The sequence below is a fragment of the Sinocyclocheilus anshuiensis genome, unplaced genomic scaffold (genome assembly GCF_001515605.1).
Source record: "Sinocyclocheilus anshuiensis isolate Anshui unplaced genomic scaffold, SAMN03320099.WGS_v1.1 scaffold615, whole genome shotgun sequence".
NCBI classification, from domain to species: Eukaryota; Metazoa; Chordata; class Actinopteri; order Cypriniformes; family Cyprinidae; genus Sinocyclocheilus; species Sinocyclocheilus anshuiensis.
The window spans coordinates 280,855-293,568 of record NW_015552647.1 but is presented as its reverse complement, the minus strand read 5'-3'; the positions used below and the strand labels follow the sequence as shown (position 1 = coordinate 293,568).

General features: G+C 37.5%; 1 protein-coding gene across 1 annotated transcript in view; it reads right to left on the bottom strand.

Annotated features, from left to right (window-relative positions):
* LOC107666986 (semaphorin-3F) overlaps positions 1 to 12,475 on the bottom strand; it is a 51,671-nt gene extending 39,196 nt beyond the window's left edge. The window contains 2 exon segments of the mRNA XM_074186926.1: positions 11,100 to 11,269; positions 12,085 to 12,475. Coding sequence (XP_074043027.1) covers positions 11,100 to 11,229 — 130 coding nt within the window. The 5' untranslated portion in view covers positions 11,230 to 11,269; positions 12,085 to 12,475.
* Positions 12,476 to 12,714: the final 239 nt, after the last annotated feature.

Here is a 12,714-nt window from a genome sequence, read left to right as displayed (position 1 = left end):
TTGAGTACTAGATCAGCATATCTGAATGATTTCTGAAGGATCATGTGACTCTGCAGACAGGAGTAATGGCTGCAGAAAAGTCAGCTTTACCAATACAGAAATTACACTTTAGGATATATATATAAAAAAAATGTTTTAATCTAATATTTCAGAATATTACTGTTTTTACAGCATTGTTTATTAAATAAGCCTTTCTAAGCATAAAAATAAAAAAACATTACAAAATCTTTTGAACAATAGTGTACATTTTATGCAGAAAATGTAACCTTATTTAAACTTTTTTTAAATCAATTTACATTGTAACCTATATTTACAACAGGTTTATCAATTAATATATATAGCTGCAGCCCTACTAAAGCTGAATGCAGCTTGAATCTTGCTATTTTCAGTCTAAAAAGCGATGGGAAATTTTAAAGGAGTGAAGTCAGGAAACATATATCAGGTTATTTTCATTCTGTCTGACACATTTCCATCTGTCCTCACAAAACACAATCAGCATGGGAGAGCTATAAGAGACACACACAGCTTACAAACAGAGCATCTTTGTCTTACATCAGTGCAGAACACCAAGCCTGCCTGTTTCTCAAAGTGACAAGTGAGAAGATTTGCCTCTTTTTCCCAAAACTGCTCTGCAACAGCAATAGAAAAATGTTTTGATACTCTGCGTGAGTTTCTGCATTAGGTTACAGAAACCCCTGTGTTACACTCCAGAAAGAAACACATCAAACCGGCTGACAATGCAACCATTTATCCAGACCGGATAACCTTTGGTTCGGAGGCGGTTTTATAACAAGGCAGCCATCTACACTCCTGACGCTTTTAAATGCCTTTGAAAGCGAATGGTGTATCAGAGATGGGAGCTGCAGACAGAGAGAAAATAGAACATGAGGGGAGTGATAGTGTCAGAAACAAGTGAATGTGAATGATGATGAGTAGCAATGAGAAAGGCAATGATAAAACACACAGGCTGCAGATGAGTGTTACAAGACAAGAGTGTGAGTGCTGTGAATATGGCTGTGTTTTACAAGAAGAGATAACCAAACAAAAAAACTGCTGACTGACAAAATATCTGTGTCTGCAGATAAAGAAGATGGTTCTTTTACAGAAAATAAAAGCAAGCACAATGTGATGGTTTTGTTTAGGCTTAAATATTCTTGCTTTTTTCTAAAAATCATGAATTCAAACAAAAATCTGCACCTTGAAAATAAGTTACATTTTCCCATGAGATCACATTGAACATGGCTTAACATGCATGCAGATGAAAGACAGTCATCAAAATACTAATTTGGTCATGTCATAGGTAACTGATGGAATCGTGTAACTGATTTGTCATTAAACCACAAAAAGGCCAATAATGGCATCCATAGCGGTCATCTTTTTCACAACTGGTCCTGATATCAAACAAACAACATGACAACATGTTGTAAAAATAAAAAGTATGATGCACAGTCTCCTTGCATAGATGATAGTTTTCTCAAAAAGAATGTTTCTCTGCCACATACACACCCACAACTAACCCAATGAGTGACTCATGTGAGGAGCTGTGACCCAGACCTCACTCAAATGAATGTCTGCACTCTTTCTCGTCTCATGGGAGCGCTTCCACACTCCTTCAGGGAGTGACATGTTAGCAGAGAGGATGAAAATATAGAACAGAAAACTAGCTAAGGAAGATGACCAAGAGACAGTAATGAAATAGAGAATTGGGAATTGATGGAAAACAGCACAAAATACAAGAGAACTATGCAGAATGATTTAAAGTGGCATTACTATGGTAGATTGAGGGTAGAACTCTTATACCATGGTAGTTCAATATAGGGGCAGTCAATGTATAAAAAATATATACATAAATATATTAACCCATTAGTTTAAGGACCAATTCTCACTATGAACTTGCTTATTAGCATGCATATTACTAGTGTTTTGGCAGTTTATTAATGCTTTATTCTGCACGACCATATTTTACATCCCTTAATTGTCATACCTAAGCTTAACAACTACCTAACAGCAAATTAGGAGTTTATTGAGACAAAAGTTGTAGTTAATAGTTAGTTAGTAGTGAGAATTGGTCCCCAAACCAAAGTGTGACCATATTATATAATTTCTTCATTATGTATAATAATTTCTTTAAAATTTATATTAATAAGTATCAATGCTTAATATTTAATTAGCTACAATGATGTTGGATGAAATGATAATTCCTCTGAAGAAATTCATTCAGATTCAGGCCACTTCAGAGTAAATACATAAACCAACTTAAAGGTCCCCTGAAATTCTTAGAAACACGCAGCGTTACTCTGTATTGACGTCATTTTAACTGAAACAGGAAGACAGGGCGGGACATATCAAGCAGCCCCGCCCCTTTTTAAAATAGCCAATAGTGTTCGTTTATATCACAGCTTGGGCTAGAGCCGTTCAGAGCCGTTGAGCTCCGTAAAGCCGCATTTGACAGGGTATGCCAGCCACAATCTCATCCATATTGCTATAAAATATAGCATTCTGTGTAGAATTCAAATAGCTCCGATACATTTTGTGGTCTGCGCCGACTCGCGCATGTGATCCGCTCCGTGCTATCGTGTCTCTGGACCGGAGCAGAGTGTGTGTGCGGTGCGGTGGTTAGCGTGACACAGCGCGAAACCAGACTTCTTTTTTTCCTCAATGGAAAGCATATTTACACTGTTACAATTGTTCCCTGTCCCCTATATAGTGCACTACGTGCCATTCACTGTACAGAAAATACTAATTCTGTGGACAAGTGACCGATTTCAGCCGCGGCTTCAGCGTCTATGTTATAGTGTAGGGGCTTCGGATTCTAGAGAGCATTTGATTGGACAGAAAGTTTGATGAGAAGCTGAAGTACGATGTGACGTCAAAATAATCGCTGAGCCGTTTTGGCGGAAGTGACGAACTGCAAGCTTTGAATGCTTGTATCTTCTAAATGTGAATTTTGTCACTGTTTTGGAGCACACTGCCTTAAAGATAGCCTTAAGACTAACATATTGACACTAACACCCAAAAAACTTTAATTTTGATTTCATGGGGACTTTAAAATCCATTTTGAATCTTGCCAAATGAATGAAAATTCATGAGATTTTTAAGTTAAACAACTGTGACAGGAACATTTTGTCAAATTACTAAATGAAACTAAAATTAAATACTGAAAATATAAAATAAAAGCTCATTCAAAAAATGACAGTAGTGCATAAAGGTAAGGTAAAGAACAGGTAAAGAATGTTACACAATGTCCAAAAATCCATAGTATTTCTATAGAACATGAAAAAAAAAAATGGAAAAAAAAAACTTGCTAAACTGAGCATGACAGTACATGGTTCTGAATGATTACCATGTGCCATGGTACTTAAAATATTACCATGGTACAAGTCTAAAAAACCATGACACCGGGGTACTTTTGTAGTATTTTTGTTAGTGACAAAAAGAGGAAGACAGAGAAGAGAGAGTAAGAGAGGGGGTGTAGGAGTGCAGGGTCTCTATATTTAGCCCTGCTGCTGTCACCTCCACTCTCCTCTCGCTGTGACAGTTTAGATCCAGCGCCGCAGCACAGGATGCTGGGATGCACCGCCACCTTGACACAAACAGCACTGAGACAGCGTCTGCTGCACCATGGCATCACATACAAATGTGTTTGGTCTAAAATAAGACAACAAAATGTAGCACAGTCGAGATATTCGGAAGAAAACATTATTATCTGCAAGACATCTTAACATTATATCTTAACATAATTCAGTTAATATAGCACATGACCACATCACCCTTGGCAAAAACAAACACAACAAAGAACAGAGAACAAAGAGCAGGCCTTCCTTTCCGAGCCCACGCCTGTCTATGTCCCATGCAGCCTTTTATAAGTGATTCTTATGAAGCTGAAACTCAATGTAGGGTCAAGAGGTTAAGTTTATTACTCTGCCAAGAGCTCCATTAGAGAAAGCCTCATGGGAGCAGCTCAGAATAATGCATTTTTGATGATTCCCATCGCTTTTGGTTTTTAATACCGTTCTGATACGCCGCTGCGGTTTCACTTATAAAGCAAGAGCTTGACAGAGCCTGCATGTTTCAGCTAAAATTGAAAAACCTCAACGTTACCTGAAGACAAACACATTTTTTTGGTTGATCAGGAGAAAATTGATACAAGACGCCAATGAGAAAGCCAAAAGAGGGTCGGGCCTTTCAAAATACTTTCCCATCAGCGCCACAGGTGAGCTGGATGCTGAAGTAATAATCGTAACTGAATGGCACAACAGTCTCTACGCAGCTGTAAGTTAGTGTCTCTCTAGTGTGCGACTGAAAGAGACAGTGTCTCACCTTCTGTCTGAGCAGATCTCCTAGGCATATCTTGGCAGGTTGAAGGAGGTTCATCTTTCAGAGAGACAGTGATTGCTCCCGGGCTCTCTCTTTCTCTCTCACGCATATGCTTTCTCGTTCCCTCTGTATATGTGTGCATTGTCAGAGGGAAGCACTTAGTGAAGTCTCTAGTGTCGCAATTGACCCAGTTAGAACCCAGGTAAAGACAACATGAAGGATAAACCTAATCATGTCATGAGTGGAACGTATTGAGTGTAGAATAAGTGTTATAGTATAAGGTTATGACTTCTTTTTCTTTCTTTCTCTTTTTTAGAGATGCACCGATTGCAATTTTCTTGGCCTTTTCCGATTTACGATTTTTTGTTAGTGTGATCTGCCGATACCGATTTTTGCCGATTCTGATTTTCTTTCTAAGAACTATAATTGACAGCATATACAAACAAAAATCTACTTTTCTTCAAAGCAAAGTTTTATTTTCATAAAAAAACACAAGTAAAAAGTCAGTAATAAAATAATAACAAATAAAAAAAATTGCAAACAACAGCACAAATAAATGCAATAGAATAAAGAGAGCTATGAAACTAAGTTTTTCAGGTTAAGTAAGTTTTTATTCAGGTAAGAAATACTACAGAAATTAAAGTAATCAAATGTAAAATAACACATCCAGTGTTATTTTACATTTGATTAATTTCTGTAATCTTCAATGTAAAAATTAAATACAGATTAATGCTTACCATTAAAGTTATAAAACGTATTCAGGCAAGAGCAGAAAGTGATTTTCTTTGTCTTTTGTTCTTTGATTAACATGACAGACAGCAGCAGGAATATTGGACTGCAGTCCCTGTAAGAGTTTATCCACGGACCCAATATACTGTTACACAACATGCGTTCTCTTTCTCAACTATTTAACATTCCAAAACTGACTGTGTTTAACTGGATACTCGCCAAGACGGGCATTTTGACATAATTTGTGTATGTATTTGAGCGTTTTAGCGCAGTTAGCCACTCATTTTGGTATTTGTGGCTCACAAGCTGTTTGAGACTGAGCATGGCTTGTGCGGTCCACTAATATAGATCAGTGTTGGTGCGTGCGTTTGGTATAAGCGTGAAACCTGCGGGAATGACTAAAATAATGCGCAATACAAGCACTATTTAACCGGAGCGAATGAGACGTGTTTGAGAGAGAAGGGGTCGTCGGAGAGAAGAGAGTGAGAATGCGCGGCTGACGTTATTGCCTGTGCCGCTGGTAACAAAACGGATCGGCTCAGAATCGGAAAGAAGTGAGACTGACCGGCCGATCACCGATCCGGGCCGATCATGAGGAAAATCGGCCGATTCCGATCCCTGGCCGATCGATCGGTGCATCTCTACTTTCTTTCTTTCTCTCACCTTTGCCATCGTCTAACTCTCAGTTAAAGTTCATCTTGTAAAATAATATTTTAAATACAATCTTTAGCAAATCTCAGAAAGAATATTCAGTTTTTATACTTTGCATTAAAAATGTTTTGATGCCTGAATTCGCCTGTAGCATTTAAAATGGCATAGGCCTATTTAATTTGTGTTGTTTTATTTGTTATTTACACAAAATTAAGTATATTCATCCATTATCTAATCAGTCATAACATGAAAAATGCATAGCAATTTTCTTTCTTTCTTGTTCCCTATGTGCTACAATTAAAGAAAGCTAATTCCTTTTCATCCATTTTTTTCTTTGTTTATCTTCTGGTAACACTAACAGATATCATGCTTAAGGCCAAACTCATTTACATAAATACTAAATGAGAATTTTTAAAAGGGAATAGAGAAAATGCTTTTACAGCATTTAACGAAAAGCCACTATGCTTCATCCTCAGCCACACAATACAATGGATATTCTGAACTAACAAGAGAAAGCCAGTGAATTTGAAAATGTGATGAGATGTTAATTGCAAAATGCTCTAGAAATACAAAATGATCTTGGAAGCTGTAACGGACAATGTTTTCAGTAGCTGTATGCGAGATAATGTTCTCACTGTAGCAGTGTAATGGTCTAATTGGGTGTTTGGATGTATTTGTATAGCAGTTTTTTCAGACACGGCCAATTACGCATCCAGGTGTTACTCAGAAATAATGAAATGAACAGCAAGAATAGAGTTAAATGCTTTTAAGTGGGTCTGCAGATTAGCATTACAGGTATTTATAGCAGGAATTTGTTCACTCTTTCCCACACAGCAAGGACGAATCACCCTGACAATGACCTGCTTCTGTTTTTTGGGGTCACAACCTCAGCCTCTGGCACCCTCAAATAGGCTGTTATTAGGGCTTGTTTGAAGATAAAAAAAGCCTCCAGCACAGACAGATGCACACACACACATATACTGTGCCCAGGTCAGAGTATATTTTTAAAACTTCTAGATAATTTTCAACATGCTCATCAAAATGCTGCTGGAAGCAGGTACAGTAGTTTGAGTATACACCTTTTGGGTATTAGCTATTTGCTACACTCTTAAAAATAAAGGTGCTTCACGATGCCATAGAAGAACCTTTTTGTCTAAATGGTTCCATAAAGAACCTTTAACATCTGAAGAACCTTTCTGTTTCACAAAAGGTTCTTTGTGGCGAAATAAGGTTCTTCAGATTACAAAAAGGCAAGAAAGAGATGGTTCTTTAAAGAACCTTTGACTGAATGGTTCTTTGTGGAACCAAAAATGGTTCTTCTATGGCATCGCTTGAAGAACCTTTTGAAGCACCTTTATTTTTAAGAGTGTATTACTGATAAGCAAACACAGTATAAAAAGAAATGCAGATGGGCCAGGTTTGGTTTACCACCATTCATCACCTGCAGAACCATGATATTTTATGACACTTCAAAACATCAAGCATCTAAGCGAGTTCACAGGATGGTACGTCAAAGATAAATATATCTTTGATGTTATTCTGCCAGCACATACAGTGAGATAAACTCAAACCTGCTAATACACACTCAAACAAGCATAGAATCTTAAATCTTAACCTATTAATACTAATAAACCATTCATGTCATTTTCATATTTCTTTATTACAATGGCAGTCACACTAGCTTTTGTGTTCCATTCATATGTATGCAAATGCACGCATATGTGTAGTATGTTTTCATCTTTAGTTTTGTACTGAAGTACTAAACTGCAAATTCCTACAGCAAAAAGACATTTAACCAATAAAGGATCTAAATGACACACATTGACCTCTCTGATCAGAATCTTAGATGTAAGAAGCTTTTGTCCTGACGTAGCTATATTTTAATATTTTTTTATTTATTATTACTTAATATTTGTGATTTATTTAGACCAGAAGCCCTTAAGTGTGAAACTGTGTGCACTGTAAGGTTATAGTCACTTCTTTCTTTCTTTGCCGTCATCTAATGTTCAGTTAAAGTTCATTTAAAAATAAAAAAAAAAACTACCACTACCGACCTCTCTGATGAGACTCCAACATAGAAGAAACTCACAGTTTGCACTGATGCTGCTACAGTTTTTTTTATTATTATTATTTATTATTTCTGATTTATTATTAGACTAGAAGCCCTGGAGTGGGGCATAATTCTGGGTCATGGATCTATGTGAAGAAGATAGAGTCTATAAGCACTTTACCTTATATGATAACTCCTAATGAGCTATAGTAACAATGAGCTTTTACTCTCATCCAGACCATCGCCTATTACTGCTTTAGTGTTTTTAAAGAACGTTACCCAGGTGTTAACATGAACAGCAAAGGAAAATGAAGCACACTACTTTAAATGCCTTATTTAATTGCGATAATTTATGCACTGCCATCAGAACGACATTGTAGTTGTGATGCACCTTGAGATACTTACTTTAAAGTGTTCTTTGTCTGAGAACATTTGTCTAAATTGAGCAATAAGCGCTCTGCCCCTCAGAGAATCTACTGATGGAATTTAAATTAAAACAGTGTGCACAAACAACTCACGGGGCACCATTTTCAAACACACACACAAAATACCAATTCACACAAGCATTCCTCCTTGAATCATCCCTGGGTTCTCCTAACCACTGTAAAGTGATATAATATGCATAAACATGCCCATAAATCCACTGTCATGTCCAAAAATGAGGAGTTATGTGAGGGCTCATATGCAAAGAAATGAACTTAGGCTGTCATGTGACTCTTCGTAAGTCCTCTGGGCTACCTTTTAGCATGTAAATCCCAGGCTTGCAGAGATACATGGGAAAGAGGGGTTTAAAAAGAAGTGTGTGCATGTGAAAGAGAAGGGCAAATGTAATACATCATAGTTACTCCCATGAAAAGGGAAAAGACGAGAACAGCCTTAGAAAAGAGTCTGAACTTGTAATAAGTCATGTCTGCAGAGCACTAGACCTTGAACTTTACAGATGATTGGGCTTCCAGGGATGTTCTTGTGGTCTGGACTGTCTGAAATGAGTAAGGGCACAAGAAGACACCAGTATCTGCTCTCTTAACTCACCGACACTGCTAACAGCAGCCAAGTCCTCCCTCAGAGATGAAAACTGACTCTGTCTGGCTGAGTTCCCTGCCCTCCCTCCCTACATGCTCAAACTGGAGAATAAGAATCTATCAGAAAGAGGGAGATCTTGGTGAACCGCAGTCAATGTGTGTGTGAGTGGGTGCATTTATGCTTGTGTTCAAGCTTGCGTGTATGAGGGACGTACTAGTGAATTATGCCTGAATCCCCCCAGGGAGGATCACTTAAAAGGTATTAATTTCTTTCTTTACGCAGTTTTTCTTAAACTGGACCTCAAGCTAAACTGAATCATTACACTTCATGCATGAAATTAAAACCACTACTATATCAAACATTTAAACAACATATTACAAGTTACAACACAGGATTGTTCAAAATTCAGAACTGAAGAATCTATCTATCTAATCACCACTGGCAAGATAGCTTTTAATAAATCTTGGCTGTTTATGCAGCACAAACGCAATTTTTATTTTTAAAACAGAAAATGGGCTGTGCCATTCCCTTTTGCCAAAAATGCCAACATCCATAAATCCCCTCTGTCGATCCGACTGATTTATGCTGACAAATAAACAGGGATATCTAGGTACAGGCAACACAGAGAAAGACATTGTTCATTTACACTGTAACAATACAAAGCTTGAAAATCAGTGAACTTATCTTTTAAGACCTAAAATACTTTTATCATAACTTTCGAACAAGGCTTTGCCAAGTCAACATTTTAATTTGTCTTTAAAAAATTTTCTTTTCAAGTTAAAAATTACAGTTAAAAAAATATTTGAATTTAAATTCATTTTATTTCTACTTCCTTACATTCAAACTGCAATTGTGCATCCCAGTTTGTCTGTAAAATAAAATAAAATGTACAAGGCATTTTCTGTGTAATTCTGAATGGTGCATAACCCTGTTACAACAGTGAACAGATGATGACCTCATGGCTCAAACAGTCACATTTAAGTAACTGAGAGGGATATAAAACAGGATGTCCTGTGTGTCTCAAAGAGTAAAGGCACAGAGGCAAGCAATTACAATGTAAGCCTGGATTTTGGTTAGCCATCATAATGATTTTCTAAAGGCACATCCAAGTACAAAACCAAAACAAGATCCCAAGCTTGAAGCTGTTTGTGGGAGAGAACAGAATGTTTAGTGAGTTAAAGCCCTAATCACATGTAGCCTTCTTCACAAGATGTTCACTCTCAAGGGAGGAACATGATTCAAGTGTTTAATCAAGGCTGCTGGACAGAGGAGCAGAAGTAACCAGAACTAAAAACTTTAATCCATCCAAAGGGCTTTTACCACGTCCTACATAAAGCAGACTAGATCTTTTATTTCATCTACAGTGTTTTGATAATCTCCAGAAACTCACATATCATATTTTGTCATATTGTAAGATGGAATATCCCATCCAGTGCATGCATGTAGTATGTCTCCAGTGTATATCTTGGCAGTAAAGAGTGGTCAGTGTCAGTGCTGACTGACAGAAGTACACTAAGATTGGACATAAAGGTCCTGGGAAGCAAACCAGTCCAATATCGCATACAGTATCAGTATTCCATTTTGGAGAAAAGATTGTAAACATATAGTTTAAGCTGCCTTCCAATTGCAATTCCTGAGAATAAAATTACAATAAAACTGCACTGTTAAGAAATCATGGATGCGTAGTCCTGGAAAATGGGCTACTACTAAGAACATAGATATTCAGAAAAAAAAACAGCTCAGAGAATCCCAAGGGAAATACTGCTTCAGAACTAAAAACTAATTGCATTGCTTATCCAACCAAGAGCCGTGCAAGAACCCCAACCGACCCAACATGAAATCCAATTCCCCCAGCAAGGGTTAAACTCCCAGTCACAGAGTGTAGCGCAAATTCTGAATTTAGGTCTTTGCTGGTAGACATGCTCAATCCCAAAGAGTGTTTGAAAAACCAATTAAAGAAACAATAACAGGCAACAGAAAAGAAAATTAGTTCAGGCAGCAGACTGTGAAAACTCCTTGAATTAGAAAGGTGAACAGACAGGTAACCTAAGAAGGCAAGTAGCTTGCTCAGCAAAAAACTGAAGAGATTCCCACAAAACAATAAGAAAAACCCTACTGCCTAATACTACAGTAGACGTATATGCACTGAAAGTTAATATAATGAGACTCTGGTTTCCTAGAAATGCTGAGTACAAATATAATAATGCATGTTTCTCATGCAATCTATATCATATCAGCTGCGATTGTATATATTTCTATGTTAATTCGTGGATGTCATCCACAGAGCAACAGTGTGAGACACAGCATATACAACAGAAATGCATCTTACCTTTGAAGGACAGGAAGACTCGTGGAGCAGAAGCGGTTGGCAGGGAAGACAAAGGGCTGCTGTGGACCGAGACAGCTGAGAACACAGACACCAGAAGGGTCCCGAGCACCAAAGTCCCGGCTCCCTGCATGATCACTTTATCCAAAGACCCACAAGAGATTTATTCGGTCCTGCATGGGAAGGGAGGGAGGATCCACTGATACATTCATAATTGAGATTTCACATAAACATTCACTTATCTTTTTATTGAATGGAAGAAAATGGAAATTGGTAATAGAGACAGACTGATAAGTCACAGCTTGAGTGATATCTTCACAGATATTTACACACTTCTACTTAATTTGTTATCGGTTCCGTAATACTTAGTCTACCAATAAATGGTCAAATACGGTTTCAAATTCTTTGTGGAAACATTCCACTTTGTCATAATTGATTTATTATTATTAAAATATTCATAATACACGTTATATTTGTATTGCTTTAGTATAATGGCCATTTAGTTAATTGTGTTGAAAATAAATATTAATTCTAAAAAAACAAAATCATTATTTTTAAAATGAATTTTTTTAAATGGAAAAAAAGACGAGAAAGAAAACCCAGTGAAGTATCAGTCATAAAAACTGTTTGATTTGAAAAAAGTGGTTGATTTCTGTCTACTACTGCTTTTTTATTATTTCAATCAAATAATACAATTTAAAAAAAACAATCATCTGCACATGACTTGCAAATAAACTTCAATTATCAATAGCAGTGGCATACCATTTTCCAGCAACAATCTCTCAATAAATCGCTCAAAATATTCGATTTCATCGGATTTCAGTGCCGTGGACTGATCCTCTTAAAAATAAGCGTGTATAAAAACATTTGGATAATAACTGTGCTGATCGTCTGTACAAACTAGTATTTGTGATGTTGTACGTGTCGTGACGTGAAGCATAAAAACAATGCTAATAATAAAATAAACTGAAATGAATGCAGAACTCACCTACAAGACGTCCGTCACAAACGATCCTGTGTGTCCCGGTGTACAAATCATTTGCAATCCAGCGCAAAGAAAACGTACAGAAACCAAAACAATGCGTCCAGTCAAAAGTAACTGCATACACGTGTCCTCAAAGTAGTAGCTCCTTTAAACTAATTTATGTGACTGTGATTCCGTGGCAGCTCAAATGAAGTGCGCGTATCCCCTCTCGCCCGGAGTTTTTCACCGCGTCTCGTGTATTTTTGTCCACTCAGCAGCAGCGAGCGCGCTTTAGGTCCACTGACTGTCTGCTGCTGAAGTAGTCTGGCAGGTGGATGGAGCGCTGCTACTCCCCCTGGGCGGAGACTTACCTTAAAAGTAACACCCATTTATGTTTTGAACGCAATTAGGCATTGCAAATACATGCGAAGAAATCAAAACAAAAACACGGGACATGATAGTAATGGGGGTACAGCGCTTATCTTCGCGCTTAAATTACACGCAAACATGCTAACGACTGCGCTTTCACTCACTCTCCATCACCCTGGGCGACGCCCACGCGCTACACGCCTTCACAACAGTGGCACACAGTTTTTTGATGATAAAGACTACATTTTCAGTGCATTGTTCTGAAAATAAAGGAAACAATGTGTC